Below are 24,686 nucleotides of genomic sequence, written 5' to 3'. Positions count from 1 at the left end.
GGCGCGATGGTCTGTCCCAGCCCCGTGCCCTGTTCAGTGGGGACTTCGCAGGTCAGCTGATGGAGCCCCGCCTCTGATCAGCTCCCTGTGTGTGGATCTGGGCGTCAGCAGAGCCAGGGACACGCAGTAGACCCCACCTGCTGGGCTACACCCCATGCGTTGCTCTGAAGACAAAATGGGATTGCCCTGCGGTGAACACATGCAAGGCTCCCCTCATGAGCATGACGCATCCACAGCCTTAGAGAGGGGGCTGCCTTACCACGGGGGTCTGTCATTACCTACAGCAGGGGACCACCACTTGGATACATTTCTTCAGAAAACCCTGGTAGACGAGTACTAGAATCACCTCTATTTGATGCATCATGAATCAGAGGTGGACAGTGACTTACTCAACTTGACCCTGGCAATGAGGGACACACATGGGACCAGGGGCCACGTCTTCTGATTCCTGGGGGAGACCCAGAGAGGGAGGGAGTGCACAGACACGGGAGTCAGGCAGGTGGAGGCGTGAGTCCCAGCCCGCCTACCTACGAATGTCTCTGGGCCTCTGCTTGTCACCACCAGTGAGCGGAGGACGGCTCCACCTTCTCCTAGGGGTGCCCTGAGACTTGGGTGAGATCACTCCCCCCTACGGCACTTCACACTGCGCCCAGCCCTGAAGCCACCAATCACTGTCCTGGGTCATCCAAGAGCCCAACAGGAGGCCTGGAGTCAGAGGGAGCCAGTCCGCGCAACTGGGCGGTGGGCTACCCCTGGGACCGAGAGGCCGAGTTTGTCCTCCCCCCAGAGCCAAATGCAAACCCAGGTCTGGCCCACGACTGGGGTTTGGGGGGAACTGAAAGCCCTCCCTGCCGGTGTGCCTGCCTCACACCCGGGCAGCTTTTGCCACGCCTGGGGGACGTAAGCCAGGCGCTGCGGGCCAGGCCCTGCTCTCCCTCCCGCCTCCCTGCGCAGCCCTCCCTGCACCAGAAGACAGGCCGGGGCGGCGGGCGCCTCTGTGGGCTCCCCGGGGCCAGGGCCTGACAAGCAGAAGACCTGACTCGGCCCAGCGTCCTCATCTGAGTCCCCAGCCACATGTCTGTGGTCAGGACCACAGGCCCAGTGACGGCAGCGTTCAGCTGTGAGCGACACAGGCGGCAGCCCCTCTTCCGTTCCTGGTGGCGCCCCCGAAGAGGTCTTAAAATCTTGTTCATGTGGTCGCTATGGACCAGACATCTTTCAGTCCCAAAGTTCAAATGTAGCCTTTTCTTTTCAAAAGAGAAAAAAAAAGTCAGCCACAATTCAAAGTAAACTATTGCTATAAAAAGAAAAAAAAGTAGTACTTAAAATAAAAAACCATAGCCCAAACTAGAACATTTAAATATGAAACCATTATATAAATATGCATACCCTGTCATAAAAATAGTGGTTTAGGTTTATATATTTTTTTCCCTTAATTTGATGAATATCATTGGAAAGCCACCCAAAGCCATGCTGTGGTGAGCAGGGGACCTCAACACAGGCCATACCCCTCCCCCGATGATGGCGGACAACTGTCAGCATGAAGAACGGGTCTTAGAGCTGCTTCCGGGGCCTGCTGTGCTGTTGCAAAAGGCACCCGGTGGCCCATTTCCGTTATGCAGTAGAGATGCGTCTCCAAGCCCAAGGCCCAGCCCGAGGTAGGAACACTGTTTGTAGGGGGAAGGGGGAGAGGAGGGAGTCAAAGGCCCACGGGAGGGGGTTCGGGGCAGCGTTTCTTAGACGCCGAGGTGAGGACGGAGGGAAACAGTTCCCTCGCTCGGGCTGCCTTGGGCGTGGGACCTGTGATGAGCCGAGGTGACAGGGAAAGGGGACTGTGAGCAGGGAGGCCTCCTTTGACAAGTCTGTGAACACAGTCAGAAACCTGACCGCTGCCCGTCACGGTGCTCACTGATTCTTCAAGACCTTCCTCCAAAACCACCGACAGACATCTTTAAAATGACCTCCGGTGTCCCTGAATTAGAAAGGATCATGGGCTCAAATCTACGGAATTCTTGTGGATCTGTAAGAGAACAGCTAGAGGTGAAGGGACAAGTGGTCTCCTGTCCTAGCACTGCTGGCTACCACTCGCTGAGCACCTACTGTGCGCGCTGGGAGCTGGGGGAAGAGGGCGAGGCCAGGAAGGCTCTCGGAGTGAAGAGGAGACCAGAAGAAACCCTTCCAGAGAGGGGGAGCAGCAGGAGCTGCTATTAATTGAACGGGCTGATGTAATACTCGGGGGAGCTCGAAGAAGTATGTTTCTGTCTGTGGTCACATGCATTGCTGAACCCAGCAGACTCAGGCCACAGACCTTCTTCTGGGACGTACAGAAGACACACGGCCGTCATGGGCTTAGGACCCCGGGAGAGCCGAGGTGTTGTGTACAGGAGACTCTTCCAGACAGGAAGAGGAAATGGAGGTCATGCTGTTTCCTCTCGCTGGACCGTGGAAGGAAGGGGTGCAGAGCAGCAGAAACAACGGGTCAGACGTGGGCCACAGCCCCCCTCCAGCCCCAACCCCAGTGGTGGGCGTGGGTGTTAACAGGGGTTTGGGGGAAGCCCAGCGTGGTGGTGGGGTGCCCGTGCTCAGCCTCGGGGCTCAGGATCCCAGAAGAGGCTTCCTTGCAGCAGGCCCTTCACCTTGACATGAAGCAAGCACACAGAATAAAAATGAGAGGTGGAGGGAAGGCCCGAGTCAAAGCTCCCAGCCCTCCTTGGCCCCGAGGGGACAGAGAGCCAGAGGATGGAAGCCGTGGGATGAGCCCCAGGGGTTGGCCGTGGTTAAGTGATAAGGTGACATCACCAAGAAGGCCACCGGGGTCAGGTGGGAGGTGTGCCTGACCCTCGGCGGCACCATGAGGGGCTGGCGTAGGGGCAACTCAGCAAGGGAGAGTGACTGGGCCCCAGCCCAACCAACAGAACTAACTTCAAGTTCACCTCCAGGCCTGGGAGGAACGGCCCGTGGAGCAGGCCCTGCCTTCTCCTCCCACTGCAGGTCCAGCCTCCCCTGCGCGCCCCTCGCAGGAGCCACGCCGGCCTCCTCGGGCCCCCGGTGCTGCCACACTCCTTCGGGCCACAGGCCCTTTGCACAGCCCTTCTCTCCGCCCCTCCTCCGCAGCTTCCTGGCTCTACCACCTTCTCCTCTCCCCTACTTCCTTGGATAACATTTGCCATTTTGTGGGGCTGTAATGCTACATTTATCTTTGTGGTCCTCGGACGCACACCTGCCTCCCTGACGATGTCACAGCCCCGCGCGTGCACGGACTGTGTCCCTGCTCACCCGGCAGACGCAGGCTGTTGCTGAGTGACTGGGTAAGCGGACGGCTGAGTGCGGGACGACCCAGGGCGAGAAGTCCGCTGTGCCCGCAGGGGCGGCGGGGGCGCGGGCCTGCCTGCACTGAGGTGGGCCTGCCCCTCCTCGCGCTCGCTCTTCCTTCCCCCAAAGCCAGAGCAGCCTTTTTTTTCCCCAGATGAGGAACTTGCAGGGTCTTTTGGTTGTTTCTATGAAATTTTTCAGTATACAAGAAAAGCAAGGAGCGCATTTTAAAGTAAATTACAGACTTCGTGACGACTTGCTGTCAAATACTTCCATTTGCAGCTCTAAAAACCTAAGGACACTCACTTACTTAACCAAAATACCGTGATCACACCTAACAAGATACACGGTAATTTCTCATTACCAGCTACCCCTCAGGCGTATTCAGATTTTCCCAACAGTCTTCAACGCGTCTCCTGCACTGTTTCCGGGTCCACAATCCACCCGAAGTCCTCACCCAGGGCCGCGTGTTTTGCAGACCATCCTGAATGTTTTAATTCAGACCATGTGTTCACCCCCGTGGAACGCAGAGAGAACCCATCCTCCCCCACTGGCATTTCGGGAACCCGAGTCCTTTCGCGAAACTGCCTGGCACCGGACAGCACGCAGGTCCAGGAAGGGACGGCCACAGAGCCCAGAGCCGCGCTGACGGGCTCTGCAGACGTTCCGGAGGCCGGGGCGGCCACATAAGGGGCACCGCGCGAGCCACACCACACGGGAGCGGGGGGATGAGCGGTAAGAAGAGTGTTTTCTTTTTCCAAACGCTGCCAAGCCCGCCTGGGAAATCCTGCCGCGGCTCCTGATGGCGCAGCTCTCATGCAAGTCCGGGGAGGGGATTCTGAGTGAGGTCAACCCTTGAAAAGTCATCCACTGTGGGGACAAAGCACTTCCCCCGGTTTTCAGCTCGGAAGCAGCCAGCCAGAGGCTGGCCAGAGAGGCTACACGCAGGCACTGTCCCCAAAATGTTCAGGGGTAGAGCTGAGGGGTCCACACAAGGCCTGGAGGTGCCAGGAAGCTTTGTTTTTTTTTTTTTAAATCTCGATCGGAATTTTGTGGTTTTCATGTTGTCTTGGGACAGAACCTTGGTTCACAGTGCCCCAAGGATGTAACTAGTACTGAACTGTCCTTGAGGCGATGCTCTCAGGTTTCCAAGTTACACCTGTTTCCTGAGGGACCACAGCTTGCCCTGCTCTGCCCTTGGCTTTCATGCCTCCACAGTGAGGGAAAGACGCTGGGAAGTCCCACCCCAAGCAGGGGTTCCCTGACCGGCCGCTGCAACAACGGGGTGCGGACACTGATACATACAGGACACCCCCCAGAGAAGCAGGAAAACTGGGCACATGCTAACTGGCTGCTGGAGCCCAGCTCACACCCACGCTCACCTCTGCCCTCCAGTGCAGCCTGGGCCCTTGGGGGCCCCCCGGCACAGCCCCCCGCACCCCCATGCCCACAGGCCAGGGTGCCAGTCCCCGACAGGGAGCAGGGGAACGCAAACAGGGTAGGAAAGCCTCCTGGCCCCCCCGCCCCACCCAGTCAGGAGGGTTCCCGGCTGGGGGCTGTCCTGTGAGCTGTAGGATGTTCCAGCAGCACCCCGGCCCCCACCCACCAGATGCCAGTACTGTCTGCCGACACTGCCACATGTCCTCTGGGGGCCACATTGTGCCCAGATGAGAATCCCTGTTCTAGGTCTTACACTAGGGGCTTGTTTAAAAAGTCAGAAAGTTCTAGAATTGCGTACACCAGCTAAGAGTTCTGTGGTGTCAGGACAAGCTCAAGCCAGGCGTCTCAGGGCTGCCAGGAGGGGCCCGTTCTCCTCCTGCTCCTCACGTCCCTCTGTTACAGAAACAGGGGTGTTCCAAAAAACCCAGAGTTTGCAGCTGGGGGATGGGGAGAAGGAAGCAGCTTTTCAGAATGCCTCCACATGCCTGAGGCTGGTGGCTAGTGTCTTTTTTATGCAAAATGGCTTTAATGCATCCAAAGCCTCAGGTAGATGGGAGGAGTCTTGAACCAGGGAATGGTATGGAGAAAGCACACAGAACCTGCGTACGGTTCTGTGAATGGTCAGAACTGGTTACCGCACCCACTGCATCAGAGGATGTAGTCAGGGATTTAAAAATAAGCGGCAGACATTTTAGCCGGGCTGACTGTGCGGATTTAACTAAGGTTAGGTCTGACTGTGCGGATTTAACTAAGGTTAAGGCGGACTGTGCGAATTGGACTAAGGCTGAGGCTGACTGCGGATTACAAAAGGACTAACTATCCAGTTTACAAGGAGGCTGAGAATCCATGAGGTTCTGGATTAAAAGCTGGTGGACCCCATAACACAGACGAGGTCTCCCCAATCAGGATTGAATGATTGGCGGCTACTGGTAAAGCTGAACTATGTTTGGAAAGTAGGGGAACGGTTTCTCTGACTTTTCTAAAACTAGCCTGGTTTGGTAGGGGGGAGGCAAGGATATGTGTTTATGGGTGTTTTAAAGAACATAAGACTTAACAGAAATCCGTAAATAACTAAATCTATATAACTGTTAAATAAACAATTCTTTTTCTTTTCACTAAACTCTGGTATTGAGAGTTATAATTTTGGCGGCGGGCAATCGGGCCCCTAACTAAAGAGCCCGTGGGTTTGTTTTCAACTGGAGTAGCCCAGGGGTTCTGTAACACCTCCGCGTGCCTCGAGGAACCGAGGAAGCAGCGCCGGGGCCGGGGCTCATGGTGGGGAGGAGACAGCACCGTCACCGGGAGAGGGTGGACGGGCACCTCCCCCTGCGGTGCTGGCCCGTGAGTCATCCCCAACGTCCCACACCACATCCCCACTCCTTCCCTTCTGCCTCCCTCTCACAGCACACCCCACAGCCCGGGCTGGCCTCTGGCTCCGTCCCCCCAAGCCTGATCTCACCCCCAATAGCTTCCCTGGCCACAGCCAGAATGGCCGTGGGCTGCCAGGTTTGATCTAACACTTCCATACGTGGAGGAAGAGGGTGGCCCTGGCCATGGCAGGGAGGCGAAGCCGCCCCGGCGCACTGCGGGTCCCAGCAGCCACGCCGCCTGCCATCTCCCGTCACACCTGTGACCCAGATCATGAGGCAAGCAGATCTCAGCTGACAAGAGTCAGGATCAGGCCCCCCAAGATGCTCACAGGGACTGTCCTTGATAGGACGCCACGGGTGAGACATTCCAGGTCTCTGATTAATAATTTAATTTATAGAAGCCAGTGTCTGGGTGGTGCCGAGCCAGTGCCTTACCCCAAGAGCGCCTGGGTTTGCTCGTGCCTCGGAGGGGCTGCCTGGCAGTGAGGGGGCTGCTGACGAGGGGCCCCAGGGAGCGCTTGGAAGTGCAGGCTGGTGCATGGCGGGAGGCCAATAAACAGTTATACAGTTTTGTAGGCTGGTTTTTAAAAAACATTCCCAAATACCTTGCATTCCTGGGTCATTAAGTGAAGATCTTCCTTAAACTCTTTCATCACTGTTAAATACACCCAGTTTAATTAGGCAGTTCTTCACGGATGGATTCTCGGGTTTTCCCTTTGGGGACTGGGACACGCTGTCTTGTTAGCATTAGCTCTGCACGCACTTGGTCAGTGTTTCTGGGGTGATTTCTAGAAAGCCGTCTAGGTTACAGCGTACGATCATTTACACCTTAACACACTGCCAACCTGGGCAGGGCCCCTTCTCAACGCTGCTCATCTGTCCGAGTCCACGACAGAAAACTCCAGCCCCCTCAAGCTCAGTGACATCGCGTCCAGGTAGCAAGTCCCAAGCTGCTGCATCCACGGACGGGCTCCACGGAAACGCGGCCACGCCACCAGCATGGAATAGCAAACCACGGCAGTGAGGGTCTCCTTCGAAGGAGCTACAGGCATGACAGAGGGAGACTGAGCTCTTTGTGGGCGATTCTGAGGAAAGCCTCAGGGGGGAACATACCATGGGAGGACGAGGCAGCCACACAGCTGGTGGCGTGAGTAATAGAGGAGTACGGATCTGAGTAGTCAGTGAGGGTGTCTGAGCACCCCCAGCCAGGCCTCAGGGACCCTGGTCTGGTCTCATGGAGATCAGGGTGCCAAGGAGCTGGTGCACTCAAATCCCCGTAAAACCCCAGGAACCAAGGGCCCCTGCTTTGAGGCCTCTCCCACACATGACCACAAAGAGGGGGACACGCGGCCCCCGGGATTTACTGCGCGTCTGCTCTGGGCAAGCCGGGGCCAAAGCATCTTTACTCTCAGGCAGCTTTCACATCAGCAGGGCAGGACCTGCACACAAGCCACCACCACACTCACCAGCGTGTCCTGGGTGCCATTGGAGAGACACATGGAGTCATGGGCCTTAAAAAGAGATGAGCTCATTTCTCAGGCCAAGGAGGTGACGCCCTAATAGCGGTGGCACTGGACACAGGCTTTGAGGTGGGAGACTGGACGAGGGTTCCTGACCGCCGTCAGCAGGCGGCCCCTCCCGTCGCCTGGCCCCGCTTCCACGCCCTAGCCTCGTTCTGTCCCGCGTGGGCCAGAGGTGACCAGGACGGCCCAGCGGCCCCACGCTCACCCCTGACCAGCTCACGGACCTAAGCAAAGACGCTGCCTCTCCCTCAAACGCTCAGGAGCCGGCACTCACGGGACCCACCAGCGTCACAGGTCCGTTCCCACAAGGCAGGGGCTTGAACACACTGCCCGGCTCAAACCTGCTCAGACCTCACACACTCGGAGATGAGGGGGTTACCCCTAAGAACAGCAGGGGGCTACTGTGCAAGGCAACTCAGAACTACTGTCAGGATGAAGAGCCCAAAGTTGGGATCCAACAGGGAACTGGCAGCACAGGAGCCAACGGAACAAAACGTCCCTACCTACCTCTCGGTGCCTTTGCCAAGGGCCTGGTACACGCTGGCTCCCGTCCGCAGCCTGGCCCAGGGCAGCGCCTGTGCCTCCCTCCGCCTACACCTCCTCTTCTTCACAGCCGCAGGAGCCCTGCAAGGGGAACCGTGCAGCTCAGGGGCAGGGTGGCCACCGCAGCGGTGGCCAGGGGCTCTGTGGTCTCCAGGGGCCTCATCTCAGGGGGTCGGCTCAGCCGCCGCGCCAACCCTCCCGCAGCCTTGGACTCCACAGTCACCTTCCTCAAAGGCTCTGGGCCTTGCCTGTCCCCTGTGGCCTGTGTTGTGCGCTTACTGGCCAGAGGGAGGCCGTCTGCTGCTCAAGTCCCTCCTGCTGAGCCCAGTTCCCTGGAGGCTCCCCAGGGAAGCCCGTCCCAGCGGCTGCAGCACCAGGATGTGCTGCCTCTCCAGGAACGGCTTCCCCAGGGCGCTGCGGCCCCGGGAACAGGGCAAGGAACGGGCCACGGCGCCTGAGGACTCGAGGAGTCGGAGCAGCTGGCGCGCTGGCTGAGGGGAAGCCGGGCTCTGCCAGTGACGGCAGCAGGCCTGTGCAGAAAAGGCTGTGCCTGGTGCATGCGGCTGGGGCAGAAAGGCCTTCAAAATCGGGCATGGAAGGCTGCTGCCTTCGGAGAAATCTGGGACAGCAGAGTCAGAGCCGTGGAAGCTTTGGCCGTGAACCTGAAGCAGGCGAAACCATCTCAGCCAGATTCAAAGACCTGAGCATCCTCAGCCCAAACGCTGCAGCCCGGCGGGGCCAGGGTCAGCAGGAGGGGAACCTGTGGGCGGCCTATGTTCGCCCGGCCCTCTGAAGGTCCTCAGAAACAGCAGGAGGCCCAGAGGGAGGGGACAGTGGGTGGAAAGACACCCCATCTCCACTACCGAAGATGAGGTCTCTGGTCTCCCGGCCCTGCGCCAGCAATGTCCAAGTCAGGGGCCCAGCTCCTCTACCTCAGCCCTCTAGGGAGCCCATACTCCCGTTCCGCCCCCCACGCCTTTCTGCCTCCCTCAGGTCTGCTTGCGGCTCTGCTCCTGACCTGCAGGGCAGACAGGGCCCGGGTGAGAGCGCGTCCCCCGCTCCTGTCCCTGGGAGGGGCTCTCTGTGCTGCGGGCTCAGGAGCAGCAGCAGCGGGATCAGAGGAAAGCCTCTGCCCCCCATGTCTGCTGTGTGCGCTTTGGTTGACCTTCATAATCTTCTGGTTTTAGAATCGATGTAAAATCTTGGCTTTTATTAATTTTATCAAGGTTTTTATAGCTTAGAAAGTTTAAAATGCTCTCTGCCTTAAAAAGAAAGGAATGCTTGTAATTCCTGACTTGAATGGTCTGTTCACCTGGGAAGCTCCGAGCCTTCTTTGGTGGCTGCAAAAGGAAGGAAGGGCTCCCTCAAATGCAGCTCCCTGCTGTCATTTCCAAGTGCCCAGTTTAAACTAATTTCTGAAATCAATTATTCTTCTAAAGTTGCCCGCCAGAAATCTGAGCCAGTACAGACAATGATTTTTGATCTTCGACAGTGGTAGTGGACCGGGATCCCAGGCACAGAATAGAAACATCATGGACACAAAGACGCCCCAGGTTCCCCCGTCCGCCTGGGCAGTGAGGTTCAGCTGCCACGCTCCCTGATGGCGGCTCTGACGCCGGCACAGACCAGGCCCGAAGCCTGCGCCCCTTCAGCGCGCACTCGGAGCCCGGCGGACCAGGCGCGCGGCTGAGGCAGGACTGCAGCTGCGACCTTCTCTTTCCCAGGCCCCGCAGATGTCCTTGTCCCTGTTTCATGTCTGAGGATCAAGTAATACTCGCCACACACGCATACACATGCCACCCCTCTATCTACCTCCCTGTCTCTACACACTGCAGACTTGATAGGGCTGTAACAGCAGATGGGTGCTTCCCCTCAGGTGGGTGGGAACTCCGACCCAGGCAACAGCACACCGGGGCTCCGGGGCGGGCTGGGAAAAGGGAGCATGTTGCTGGCGCCTTGGCCTGGCCCCTGAGCGGGACAGTGGCTTCTGGACGGCCATGCGAAGACCCCTCCAGGAGGGAGGGTTGTGGTTCTGTGGTTGCTGTCACACAGCCTTCCTCACTGCCCCGAGGCCCGCCTGTCAACGACTGCAAGAAGCCGCCCCTGCTGTAAGGACAGGAACCCTCCCGTCCCACGCTGGCACCGAGACCGTCTGTGCTCGCTTCCACCGAACTGAACATGTTGGGGTGAGGGTGAGGCCCCGGCACGGGGATGGGGTCCCATTACGAATGACATCACAGGGGAGGTTACTCACATGGCCGATTACTATAGCCCTTGGCCTGCCTCTTCGTGGTCACTTTACTGCTCACTACTGTCTCTCCTAAACGTGGGGACGGAAGAGAGGCAACCTGTCACCTCGCCGTGTCCCCTGCCCCACACCAACCCCCGGGCCCCACGGAACTGCAGGGAGCGCCCGCTCCCTGGGGCTCTGCCGCCTTCTCCACCCGCACATTATCTGCCGACCCTGTGACAGCACACCTGGCCCTTTGAATGATGTCACTCACAGAGGCTGTGAGTTGATGTGCCAGCTTTTCCTATGGGGTCAAAGGTTTCAGGTAAATGCACACAGGGTGGAACCTTCCTAAATTAACCCAGATATTGGAAACTGTTGAACCTAGACAGTGAGCTATCCAGCCACACTGTCCCCCAAATCCGGGCCAAGTAGGTTTAACCATAAAGAGTAAAGATGTCTACAACTAGTATTAAAAATCACCTAGTTTACTAGAAAAAACAAAACATTAAAAACATTTCAAAAACAAGGCCTGCTCTGATAATTTTATGCATTAAAAAAAAAAAAAAAACTTTTGCAAGTGGTTGTAAAATTTATTAGTGCAACATCAAAAATTACAAAATCTATTTTTGACCAAATTGCATCTGTTCCTTATATGGGGATCTCCCCGAATGAGGCCACTGAGATTTCGGAAAAAGACTTGCAGTAAAGGCAATAATCCCGTCACATTAGCTAATTTCCCTAAGAGGAAATCGCCTTCCTTTTCCAAAGAAGAAGGCACTGAGCGTAACCGTCACGAACGCTTACATACGAGGGGTGTGAAAACAGAAGGCGCCAGGCTAACAAGTGACCCTCGCCCTGTTCTCCAGACTGAGGGGCCACAGATGGGTCAGGGACAGCGGTGCCGTGGCTGAGCTGACCAGAGGTGGCTGGTGTCTCGCGCGCGTGGTCCCCCCAGACGCTGCTGAGCGCTGGGACCGGAGGGTGAACGTGCGCCGCGTGTACGACGTGGGGGAGAGGTGGCGCTGAGGGCGGGCGGAGGCGTGGAGGTGGCTGCCCGGCACGCGTCCCAGTGAGGCGGGTGACACCCGGGGCGTGATACGGCACCACGGCAGCACTACAGGAGCGTCTCGCCTTGTACCGGAACAAACTGACACCCCTTGGGAAACGTGTTCTCTAACGTCCCCGCCCCTTCGAGCACGGGAGGGGGTGGGTCTTCTCTATCGACACCGCAGCGAATGCACAGAGATGATGCAGCAGAGCAAGTGTTCCAGGCTCAGGCCCTGGGGGAATCCTTCTTAATTTATTAGAAACAAAGGGTGCGCCAGGAGGAGTTACTTGTTTTTGCTGAGGGTCCTCTGCTTCTCCGCGTGCTCCACGATCTTCTCCTCCACATGGAGGCCCTTGCGCTTCCGCACCGCGTTCATGTACTTGCGGGCCTGGTTCTCAGAATCCGCCTTCTCCCCGAAGTGTAAGTACTCCTCCTCGGTGGTCGGCACCCAGAAGGGGTCGCTGGGAATGACCTTGTAAAAGGAGGCGACAGAACGTGCTGGATTAGGCAAATCTACTTCCATCTCAGGTGCCAATTCACACAGCCTTTGCTAAAGAGCAGAGGTACGCAGCGGGCAGGTACGCGTGGAGGAACGGCCGTCAGCATGAAGAACACAGGGGGCAGGAACTAATGGAAGCAGACCCAATGGGACTTGTCACATGTGTGACTCCTTCCTCGTGCAGCCATTACATACCACGAAGGAAGAAAGCAGCCTATTCATTTTGAGAACTTAAAAGCTCTCCCTTTCCGTAGAATATATCTGGGTTTCCATGTCTTTCATTACCTTTGCCTTGGTGCCCCGCAAGACCAACATGGGAAACCCACTCTTGGCTGCTCTGACTCCAAAGTTCAGTGGGCGCCTGGGGGGCGGGACCAAGCCGCTGACTGCTCTGCCGGGAGGGGGCTACGTCCTGCGGAAGGCAGGCTGAGGGGTCTCTCTCTGAGGCTACTCCTGAGGGGCAGGGAGGAGGGCAGAGCTCGGGGAAGGAAAAGCTGCCGAGAAAGCTTTAGTCTGGAAGCTGGACTAGGTGGGGGCCAGCCCCCTGAGATGACAAGCAGTGAGGCTATGAGGCCGCAGGAGGAGGTGAACTTGGAGAGAGACTCCCCTGAGGTCCGTAACCACAGGACTGACCTCCTGGACAGGCGAGGAGACTGTGCGCCTGGCAAACACCCCCGCACCGGCCAGGCGAGGAGTGCCGCGGAGGACTCGCTCGGGGAGGGAGAGCTCCCCGGGCCTAGCCCCTACCCAGTGGGCCCACACACCCACTCTGAAATATAAAGGAGCTGCATTTTCTTAGCCTGAGCGGCAGTCGTGAATAAGTTTTTAGTCCTACTAAAAAAAAGTGACAACTTTTATAAAAAGAAATAAATGAGGTGCTGCCTGAGAGACAGCAGACTCAGACTGTCCAATTTAAGACCAGAGTCCCTGTTTCAAAAATATGAGACCCTGGAGTTTCCAAAAGGATCCAATTCTGCCTGGGCCTCTGGCACACGCTTCTGGTGTTTGCTCCGTGCACTTCCCGAGACTCGCGGACACTTCCCGCCTCAGCTCCAGCTGCCCGCAGGCTCCCTTTTCACCTCACTGCTCCTGCATCTGCGTGGACATCTCGAAGCACCTCACCTCCACATGCCAAGTGAATGCCCATGGCAGGGAGGCAAAGTGACCCCTGACCCCATCACGCCAGTTTGGGATTTCCTGAGTGACGCGCCCACAAGGCGACCCCAAAGGCCATCCAGGTGGTGCTATGTATGGAGAGGCCCCTGGAGGCTGCACAGCAGTTTGCTCACAGTCTGGAGGGAAAGGCGCTTTTAATAAAACTGGCTCACCCAGAATCCATCCACCTACAGCAAGAAAGCCTCTTTGCAGCCCCAGACCCTGACTCTGGTGCCAGTGCCAGCAGCCGCCCTGCTGAGAAGCACTTCCACCAGGATCAGAGCTGCCCTCAGGTGGGACGCACCCCGTTGGACATACCCATCCTCGGAGTTACCGTGACCCCTCCGGGGGGGCCGCCCTGACCAGCGGCTCCGCGGGTACGTGGACAGACATGCAGACCAGCACTGGCTGGTAACACTTCCCTCTCTGCTGCCATTAGCTCCTCCCCGCCCCTTTCTTACAGAAGGGCGAAGCACAGAAAGAGAAATTATGAGATTGCTGACTTCAAAGCTTTCCTCATGGAAAATGCCTGTAATTTTATTTTCTCTATTTTTTGGAGGCACTTTTTCTCAAAAGCTCTTGATTGTAAATTATATGGTATGATAGAATACAAATGAAAAAACAGGCCTTGGAGGGAGAAGCCAGATCTCAACAACTGTGTTATTTCTAAACCTAACTATGGGGGGGAAACCAGGACAGCCCCAAACTCTCGGATCGATGACATGTAATTACAATGCAGTTTTCCAGACGCTCGGCGATGGGCCGCGGTGGGGACAGGCCCGTGACAGGTGCCACGGGGGTGACAGGAGGACAGTATGAACGGCAGCAAACTCTTCGCAGCAACATTTTCCTCTGAAGTTATCAAGAGATTGATTTTTATTAATTAGTTGCAGCTAAGCCAGAAACTGTTTTTTAAAGCTGTTCAGTATGTAAGATTAATTTTCACCTTTATATTTTTAATACTGAGAGGAAAACAGACTGAAAAACCGTCTGGTTTTCACATTAACAAAAACTGCCTATTTGGTAAAACACTTGCCGCTTTTAAACGAGTTGTTCCTGACTCTCCACTGCCTTTTTCTTTGGATAAAGGTGTTCCTGGCGGACATCCCAGGTCACTGAGGCTCGGGGTGGCCGGGCGTGGCAGAGGCCGGCACGCTCTCCCCACGGACAACCGGACGGTACGTACTGCGGACCGCAGGCAAATTGTCGCAGCTGCTCGCTCGGCTGGGCAGCAGCCCCGGGAGCCGTGGAGATGACCGGCCGCGGCTGTGTTCCAGTAAATGTCATTTACCGCACAGGCAGCGGGCAGTCTGCTGGCCTCTGATCTAGTTAAAGGCCACATCCTCCAGCCTCCGTGTCAGATGGGCCCTGCTCCCCGCGGCTGCAGGACTGGTTCTGGGCAGTGGGATGAGGTGACCCGACGGACGCGACACCCAGTCCGCGCCCCTCCCGCGCCCGGCCCCGCTGGCTGGAGGGCAGGTGTGACGGTGGGAGGGGAGGGCCTCTCTGGACCATCGGTGGAAGCCAAGGGCCGAGGAAGGCAGAGGACAGAACGAGCCTGGGCTCTGCTCCCCGGACTCAAAGAGCGCCTTCTCCCTCAGCTGGGCCCCACTTCTATCCAGTCACTGTCAAGGACAAGACTGACAAATGATAAAATACATGAATTCAAATAAGTAATTCTCCCAAGAATGGTGCCATTCCCCTCCCTGCTACTTCTTACTGGTTTGGGTCCTCAGTACAAGGTGGGTGCCATAAACCAACACCAGAAGGCCAGACGTTTAAGTCAGTGGGAACCCACCGCCCGTGAGCTTGAGACCAACAACTCAGTATTCTGGAGCTACCGCTTTCCACAACGCAATACAGCAATGACAGCTACTCAGAAACAAGACAATAAAACCATCAGAAACACCACTGAGTTCCTAGACAAAGACAGATAATGCAAAAAAAATTTCAAAGTAAATCACTGCTGAAATGTATATTTGTGCTGACAAAAAATAACGTGAACTAAATCAGTACAACATCAATGCTGGTTCTGTCAGGCGTTAAGAATGTGACTTCCTTACATATTTAGGGGCTACTGTGATGGGTGCGTATATGTTTAGAAAGGTTATATCTTCTTGATGTGATTAATTCCCTGAAGCAGCAAAACAGAACCAGAGGCAGGGAAACCAGGAACAGGCTGACAGTGACCAAGGGGGAGGGGGAGGAAGGGGGAGAGGGAATGAAGGGGAAGGGTCTAGCAAGGAATACGTATAAAGGACCCACGGACAGGGACAGTGGGTGGGCGCCGACCGTGGGAGAGGGGGGCGGGGCAGGGGAAAAACTGGGACAACTGTAACAGAATAGTAAAAAAATGCAGTTTAAAAAAAATAAAAGCTGTGTTTAAAAAATTAATAAAAAAATGTGATCACATGCTAAAAAGGAAAATATAAGAATGTGACTTTCTTGTAAGAAGAATCAGCTACAACCGAGTGCTCTGAACTAACAGCTTCACTCGTAGGTGACAGGAACCTGCCCACTTAGAACGACACCTGCTCTGCCCACGGTCAGGTTTTCTGGGTGGCGGGGGTGGGGTGCGTGTGTCTGTGTGTGTACGCGTGTGTGCACGCTATAAGCACACGCAATCGAAGGCTCCCTCGCCGGGATGCGTGGAGCCCAGCCGCGTTCTCCGGCCCCTCTGACGAGCACGGCCGTCGGAAGGGCAGAAGGCCCGGGGAGCTCGCCCTGCTGCCCCGGCGTCACCTGCAGGAGGCACGTCCGCAGACGAGGAAGGGCTGGGGGCTGGGGCCTCACCTCCCAGTGGCTGAACACCAGCTGCGGGCTGGCCAGGCCGCTCGTCCTCTTCCGGATTTCGTCGGCAAAGCCGAAGCTCTCGGCGACGGGCAGCACAGCCTTGATGATGAACACGTCCGTGCCCTCCTTCATCTCCTCCTGCAGCACCCGGCCTTCCCTCTTCGACAGGACAGCGTAGACCCGACCTGCAAAGCCACGTGCCTTTTCAGTTCCTCGGGCCGCACTCAAAGGCGCGATCGTTCCTACACCCTGGAACCATCCAGCGGTGCAGAGAAACTGTTCCCAATAGTTTTGGTTTATAAAAGTGTGGAAATATTTTAAGCATTTACTTAAAAACTAAAGCATGGCAATTACAGAAAAATTAGGAACAGAATATAACAAAAAGTGAAACCACCCCAAAATGCATTCCCCAAAGAGAACCCCTTCAACACAGCATGAGAAATGGGGGGCTTAGGGATCGACACCTCTTCTGACCACACCCCACCCTGAGCGACCTTCCTGAGGCCCCGGGCCTCCTCACCTTCTTCCTAAGCGTATTCCCGAGGCCCTGTGCTGTGCTCTGAGCACTCCCCCCTCGGAGAGCCCCTCAGCTCCCATCTGTGTGGTTTAAAGGGCTGATTTTGCGCCGGGGCCTCCTGAGCCCATTTCTGAGCCAGGCCCCCCCGCCTGACCTCCCGTCGCACGTGTACGGTGACAGCAGGACCTCTCCACCAGGAGCCCAGCTTCCTCTTCAAGTCAACAGGTCTCAGACGGAGCACATTCCTCTCGCAAAAGGTGGCCCCACTCTCCCCGCTGTCAACAGTCCTTCCCCGTCATTCAAACTCGACAGCCAGGCACCGCATCGCAGAACAGTGGGCTGGAAGGGGACCGCAGGGCCAACGCGCCCACCCCAGGGGCCACTGAAACCTGCCTGCGCTTTTCCAGAACGGCCTTCCTCCCAGGGGACCCGTTCCCCTTTCAGACGGCGCTTAAGCCCCAGACCTGTTCCCAACCGCCAGCCCACAGATCAGCACGTAAGCCGCTGGAAGACAGCTCCCCAGCCGGCTCCCCTCCAGTCTGTCCGGGACATGGCCTTGCTGTAATTCAGCTCCATCCTTCCTATTTAAACCACTGTGATGGATGTACCTCCCTCTGAGAATGTGGTGCCCAGAAGTACAACGGATACTTTGGGGACAGCCTGCAAGGCTCTGAGGAAAGCAGAACAATTACTGTTTTTACTAGTCATCGCTTGAGCCTGCTACAATAGCTAATATGCGGGAACCAGTCATCGTTATTTACTCTGCTACCTCACTTGAAGAAAAGCTCTAAGGTAGTTTACAGAAGTAAATACAAAACATTAGTGGGGGGGTAGAAAGAATAATTAAATTGGGAAACTGGACCATGAAGAGGTGGGCTGGAGGTCTGCAGCTCTTCGCCTGCCTTCATGGATCATGCCAGCAGCTTGGATCAATAACTGAAACTGACACTAAATGTAATTGATCGTGTAATTTTCAGCTATTCAGTTTTAATTCCACTACAACTAAGTCCTAACACTGGGGCACAGCAACGGACCACTGAACAAAGGAAAACAGCCACAATACAACCTTCCAAATACACTTGGCTCTCATGACAGGCGTGTCCAAGGCCTGGGTGGGTTCCGAGACCCTCTAACATGCCACCGTTATCGCTGAGAAATTAATGCAGCCACATCAACAACGATTTTTGATCATGGGGCCTCTCGCTGCAAATATGACCTCAGTCACCTGTTTGTTCACTTCCTCAAGGAGGGGTCACTGTGTGCCCCGCTGTGAGCAAGGCCCCAGGAAGAGGCAGCCATCAAGAAAAAAATGGCCCCCCAGGAGTGAATGGATTGAAAGTTTTGATGAGGCCTCCTCTTTTAAAGACTTCCCGATAAACGTCTCAGCGTGCCCTCTAGGCCCTGGCAGGAAGCCACGACTGCGGCTCCTGTGCCTGCCAGGCCTGAGCGCCCAGAGCTCTAACCGTGCTCTAAGCCAAGGTCAATGCTGTAAGCCAAGGTCAGCCACTCGATGTCCTCGGGCCACGGGAGGCTCTTCCACACGCAGCTCACGGTCCCTGCAACCTGGACACACGAGCCCAGCGCTACTGTCAAATCCTTTCCATCACTTGCTCCAAAAAGTCTCCTGTGACAGCCTGAAATCGTAACAACCTCTTCATCTTTTGGGCTTCACTGGCTAACACGCTCTATGGCATTACAGACTCTGGTATGTGTACCTTCTTCTTCCATTACGGGCAGGTTCGGCAACTAAAGTTATGTGTTTTTTCCCCTAGAATTTCAGAGAGGAAACAGCTGTTCACAGCCATGTTTTCTCTAATAGTAAACAAACAGGAAACGATGTGCATTTCCAATCTGGGGATGACAGGAAGTAAATCACAGCATATCCGACTGATAGGATATTATGCAGAGATTAAAATGAACATTATGAATACTAAGAAGCATGCTTAGAAAATAAATAGTAAACATAAAAAGTAAAACATTAAACTGTTTCTACGTAAGACCATAGCTCTGCAAAATGTACTCTTACAGACAAAAATTGCGAAAGAAAATGGGAAATGACGGGTAAGTTCCCAAAGAGAAGGACTTTTCTTCCCCCTGTGGTTTGCGTTCCTGCTGGTAACACGACACTGAAATTGGTGGCACGGCTTATTCAGGCCGCACTAACCACCTGCCCCTCTGCAGCGAGCAGCAGGCTGCTAGGCGGGCGCACGTGGCAGGCAGGGTGCAGATGGGCTTCGACCAAAGGCGGGAGAGAGGGTGCTGCGGACACGATGCGGAGCGGGGGCTGGCGGCTACTGTACAGACCAACTCAGCCACGTCTGTAGGGGGTCAACAGGCTGCCCCCACCCTGGGATGACGGCCGCAGCGAGGGTCAGGGTTCTGCTCACGGCCTGGGGTCCTCACTACGGTGATCAGCAACTTAAAGGTTCAGAAGGCATGGGAGCCAAGCCACAGCTGCCCCACAGCTGGCAGGGTAAGAAACACTGGGACGGAACCAGGGTAACCAGGTAAGAACTCAAACTTAACAGGACACACGTTAGCACGCAGAAGTTCAAGGTTCTACAGCTAGGTTCCACCCACTGGGGTTCAGGCTCAGAGGGGGGTGCTGGGAAGCAGCTCCCATAAAGCCAGTGAGGGCCAGGTTTGCTGTAAGCTCAACAGTCACCTTCACTGTTGGGGTGTAAAGAAAGTCAACTGAACACTTAATTGCTGAACTCAAAATTATTCTGTCCATCGAAGCCCATTTCAAGGTACTATTGCTTCCAACAAAGTCCAGCTCTGAATTCGGCTGATTTCATTTCTCCTAAAATTTCACTGGAGAACCATTATTCATTCACTAAATCCAAGAATATTTTACTTTCTAATTATTTTACAAAATAAATTTTGTCACCCCAATTCATGTCTCAAAGCAGAAGTCACGCTTAACATTGTGCTGGCATGTGTACAGCTCAATAAATTTTTTGTTGAATTGAATTATGAAATGCTGGGAATATGTAAAAAGAACCCTAATGGTGGAATAAGAAAAGATTTTAAAAAGTAGACAGTGACACTTATCAAAAATGTTTCTAATACAGTAAGGCATATGCGTATGTTCTAACAGTGTAAGCATCATCCCTATCAACAGAGGGAGGAGCTACAACATTAACTGTCATTAAAAATTCTAACACCGACTGAAAGAGGTGCTTTGACAACATGAAACTACGGGCAAACACAACGAAAAGCAAGACCGAAAGAAGTTGACAGATCAGACTGTGGGAGGGAATGATGTGCCGGTCACGTGACAGAAGCACAGACCGCTTGGGACGCCCCCTCAAGCCCATGAAAGACCATTTTCATGCGTTAAAATGGAAATCGGACCAACTCTTTAGGAAAGTCGATCTTACAAGTAAAAAGGGTCATATTTTTTATTTTCCTGGGGTTACTCTCCCATGACCTCGAGGGGCTAAGACAACCACACTGTGACCCCGTGTTTGTGTCCTCACGGTCACGATCACCACGGATCGTCACCTTCTGTACAGGTGACGAAAATGAGTCTCAGCAGAATATTACCCGTCAGAAGTCAAAACAGCCGCTCAGTGCCAGGGTGCCATGGCTCCGGAGGTCCTAAGGGTCTTCCCCAGAGGGCCAGGAACCGGGAGAATTTGATAGAACGCTTAGCCCTGAATAAAGCCCCACATAACTTTCCTCTTCAGAAGGGGCCCAGAGTTCACAGAAGCCCCTTTGTGTGGGGAGTACAAGAATGTCGCCTCCCTCTTTGATCATTTTTAGAATGACTCTGGTTACCCAGCCTGATACAGTTATTCACTTGGGAAAAAAATGCTGCACAGGTTTAGAGGGTAACGTATATGGGCGGTTTAACCCTCATTTACCAGACCGTTCATTACAGAAAAGAGTCTACTTGTTACAAAAGATCCTTAGTAATCAAGCCCCCCTCAAGATTTCAATACTGAAGGCCTCCGACTTCCAAAGACCTCAGCGCCTCAGTGAATCAGGTGATAATGGAGCTTCTGTACAAACAATGGCATCAGAAGGTGAGGTTTTCTGACCCAGGAGGGTACCCGTGACTCAGGGCCTGACGCACCGCCTCCCTCTTCCCTCCTTACCGAGGACGTCGCTGGTGGCCATGATGTCGCACGTGTACATAGCCGCCATCAGACGCTGAGGTTTCACCTGCAGGGCGTAGCGACACGCTTCCTTCATGGTGGCGATCAGCTGCCCCGACAGGGGTCCGTAGCAGTCGGGGAGCGGAGCCTCTCCTTTCTGGGAAGTCCCCTTCTCAAAGGGCTCCGAGGGGCCGTCCTGGGGCCCCTGGCTCTCAGCTGCCCCGGAGCAGGTTACACCATCCTCCCGCCCCTTTTTCGCCGGATCCTGATCCTGTTTCTCACTTGCTCTTTGTTCCTCAAACTTACTCAGGTCCCATTTTTCCAGAATAAAACAGACGCCCATGAGCGGCTCCTCACACATGGGGCCGGCCAGGGCTGCCAGCTGGAAGCCGCTCACGATGCTGTTGCCCGCGTCACGGTACCTGCTGGCTTCTTTGGAAGCTTTGCCAGCCGGGCCTGTCCACACGGAGTTCTGAAAATCTTCCCTTTTATTTACTAATATGTTGGGCCCCGCATTTTCTTGGGCCGAATGACCAAATCTGGTCAACAACGTTCCTCCACTTTCTCCCTGTCAGGTGCTGCTCCAGTTTCCCTTTGAATTCCCAGATCTTCTCCTGGGCCTTCTGGTTCACCATCTGAGTATCCTCGCCCTCATTCCAAGGCGATGCCAACTGCTCCATAGAACGAATCAAATCACTGTTCTCTTCCAGAAGCCGAGTGACTTCCTCTGGAAGGGGCACGGCCCGCACGCTGAGTGTGGCCAGCTTATTAGGAGTTGTCATGGTGACCAGCCCCTCGGAGTCCACCTGGATGCCCTCGGGGATTCTGCTTTGATCTTCTTTGGTTTGGTGTATGACCGCCACTTTCTGTTGTTTGCCTATTTCTTCATTGACCATGTCCACTTTGGGGGGCTTTGTGATCGTTTCTCTGAACGGAATAATGGGCTCAGATGCACTGATTTCAATCTTCGCAAACCTAGAGACAAATTCAAGAGAAACGTTAGCAGAAGGTCATTTCTAAAATAGCATCGAAACTCCCACACAGGAATATTATACAATGGAGATTATGCAAAAAACACAGAAACCTAAACATTATTTTACAATGGAAGACAAATTGCTTCTATTTCAGATCAAAAAGACTAATGGAACATACCTGGAGGGGGGTTCTTGGCATGTAGCAGAATTTCACTGCTTTGTTCATTCTCAAACTAAATAAACCATCTATTTAGTAAGAATGTTCTCAATGGAAAATAAATGTTTTAAGAAGATTTAACATATGAATTCTTTACAATACTATTTACCAATTTGAATGTCTAGAGAAGTAAGGCTCCATAATTATAACATTAAGCAGACAAAGAATCACAAAAGTTCAGGATCTAGTCACATCCTGACTACGCACTTGGCTTTGACAATGAGGCTCACAGCAAGGTGAGCGTGGCCCAGGAGTTTCTCCAGAAGTTTCTGATTTGCTGTATCAGTCTCTGCACTGTGGTCATGGATCCCCTGAAACGTGGCTGGTACCAATGTGGAAATACATTTTTATTTTTATTTTAATTCAACTTAAACAGCCGCACAAAGCTACAGAGCATTTGAAATGTGCCTAAGTGTGACTGAGGAGCTGAATTTTACATTTTATTTACACAGCCATGTGTGGCCAGTGGCGACTGTCCTGAACAGCACAGTTCAGAAAGCCCCCATTCACGCGCCGTGGAGTTGGATCTCCTGCTGCGTTTCCTTCCAGGTGAGCTGTGAGCTCACGGAGGGCGCGTTCCGAACCCTGGTGTGGAGCGATTCTGGCGAGGATGTAACCACTCAGTCTTCCTTTCTCTCGCCTGTTCTGTCCACCTCATTCCCAGGAAATCCTAGAGCCCTGGCCTGGTCTGTGTGTGCTATGGGTTACATGGATAAATACATGTATACATGTATGTAGCTGTATTTGTGTGTGTACAAATATATATGAAATTTTGGGATCTTGATGCAGCACTTTTCCCTGGGAAATGTCATTCAATAAGGTAAATAATACTAAAAGTTTCTGAAATGCTTTCATCTGACTCTAGATCTATTTTTGCTTTCTCCACTTTGGGGGTGTGGGGCAGATATGTGGTTTATCCGATTTTATATGGAAAATTCAGTAAATAATTTTCTAAAAATAATGTTACCAAAATTGATTTTAGAACATAGAACCTGAATAGACCATAATGTGTGGAACAAAGTACAAATGTTGTGAAAAAAAATTATTTCCAAGACAGGTTTGGGTTTCACCGGTCTGTCCGCTTTCAGGGATGAACTTATTTCAAATATGGAATTTCATCTAATGTATTAATTTAAAATTATTTTCATGTCCAAAGCTGAAAAAGACAGCATACATAGACAAAACTATAAGTTCAAACTTACCTAAAAAGTCAGAAATAAAATCCAAGATAAAATAACGATGAAAAAAATTGATGTTCTATTTATTTACTAATCACTATTTATGAGACTTTATGCTAAGTATTTTACATGTATTATTTCTATAGTTATTGTATTATCTTCATTTTGTAAAGGAGAAAACCAGATAAGAAGAGCTTCTCCAAAGTCAAAAAGTTAGCAAGGAGAGAAGCTAGGATTCAAATCTAGCTTCTTTCCTTGACCTCGGAATCCATGTTCTTACCTATTACAACAGACTGAAAAATCAAACTGAACAGCATATTAAAAAATAAATCACAGTTTATAAAAATTGATTGTATTAGATCTGTTAAAATGACATATCATATTAGAAATGTCAAGTAATCTATGTAACCATTTTTTAAAATGCTAAATTGGCATCTTGATTTTTAAAAAGAAAAGCAATTAGAAATCATAGGAATAAAAAAATATTTTTGAAATTATCATTCTTCAGGAAAAATATGTCTGCATATTTAGACTAAAAAAACCAGTTGCACAGCTACTGAAACTGTAAGAGTGAATACGTGTATGACGTCTTCTTTTCCTTATAAGGTCAAGAGGGCTGTGAGTCACCAGTCCTTCATGTGTCAGAGGTCCCCAAGGGCTCTCCTAGAGTAATCGCTGACGAAATTAATGAAAACGCCTCTGTGCCACAGACGGAAGCGGTGGTCTGTGCACGGCTGTCACACCTGGACAGTGCTCAGAGCCAAGGTCCGGGTGTCCCAGCAGAGCAGAGCTCGTCACCACGGCAACGGGAACACAGCAGGCTCAGCCTCCACCCACGGCGTCCCGTGTTGTCCCGCCACTGTCCTCTGCGATACCTGGTCAAGGTAACTTCCCCGATAACTGCCCAGGTAAGTGGGCCAGGGAGACTCCTCCCTACCTGGGCTCAGGTTCCTCTCCCGGCTCTGGAGGGAACTCTAAGCTTGAACTTGAGCCTATTTCTCCTTCGGAGCAGCCGCAGTGCAAAGGAAGCTGCTTTTTTAGGGGGAGGTGTCGCCACTTTCAGATACTGCAGTTTTCAGGAAAAGCAGTTCAACACGCCAGAATTTACAAAGTATCTTATTAAAGCAGCATATATATATTTCTGAAAAGCAGATGTGTCATGGCTTTTGTTATCCTCATTCAGTCTAAACTATTTTTAGGTGTTTAGATATGAATACTTTCTAAAAACAAACTTAAATAGAGTGGTTTCCATAATGAAGTATTTATTAAAATATTATAATGCCATGTTAAGGGCATATTTCTAGAAAACTAATTTCTCTTACTATAAAACAGGTTTTTTTCTTCCTGAGATTAAAAAGTACCCATGATAAAAACCATGAGACAAAAAGTCTAAACAAAGAAACAAATAAATAATTCAACTAAAATTCATTTTGGGCTTACAAGGGTATTATTTGAAATATAATTCTAGGTACCAAAAGATTATTTTTAAAAACAGCTTAAGAAATGTAGGGTTATTTAACATGGAATATGATTTGGTAGCAAAGAGTGTGAAGAGAAAATAAATTACTTCAAAGACCGCCCCCGAAAAACAATAAAATGTTTTTCTAAAAAACTCTCTGAGAATGTTATATGACTTCACAATACATTACATATGATGACTTATCCAATTAGCAATATTATCTAACCAACACCAGAACTGTCAGAAATGCCAAGAAATGGTAACAAACGTGAAAGAGACGGGAGATCTACCTTCCGATCCTGCCCTGACTGCGCGTCACGCC

At 52.8% G+C, this 24,686-nt stretch overlaps 1 protein-coding gene across 1 annotated transcript in view; it reads right to left on the bottom strand.

Moving 5' to 3' along the window:
• Window positions 1-11,681: 11,681 nt before the first annotated feature.
• The window catches only part of EFL1 (elongation factor like GTPase 1), a 52,708-nt gene continuing 39,703 nt past the window's right edge, over window positions 11,682-24,686 (bottom strand). The window contains 4 exon segments of the mRNA XM_090263687.1: window positions 11,682-11,941; window positions 15,917-16,101; window positions 20,537-21,047; window positions 21,049-21,511. Coding sequence (XP_090119813.1) covers window positions 11,753-11,941; window positions 15,917-16,101; window positions 20,537-21,047; window positions 21,049-21,511 — 1,348 coding nt within the window. The 3' untranslated portion in view covers window positions 11,682-11,752.

Source organism: Furipterus horrens, unplaced genomic scaffold (assembly GCF_987537825.1).
Source record: "Furipterus horrens unplaced genomic scaffold, mFurHor1.1.pri manual_scaffold_16, whole genome shotgun sequence".
Lineage (NCBI taxonomy): Eukaryota > Metazoa > Chordata > Mammalia > Chiroptera > Furipteridae > Furipterus > Furipterus horrens.
The sequence above is the reverse complement of the archived record's forward strand: the minus strand, read 5'-3'. Positions and strand labels throughout refer to the sequence as shown.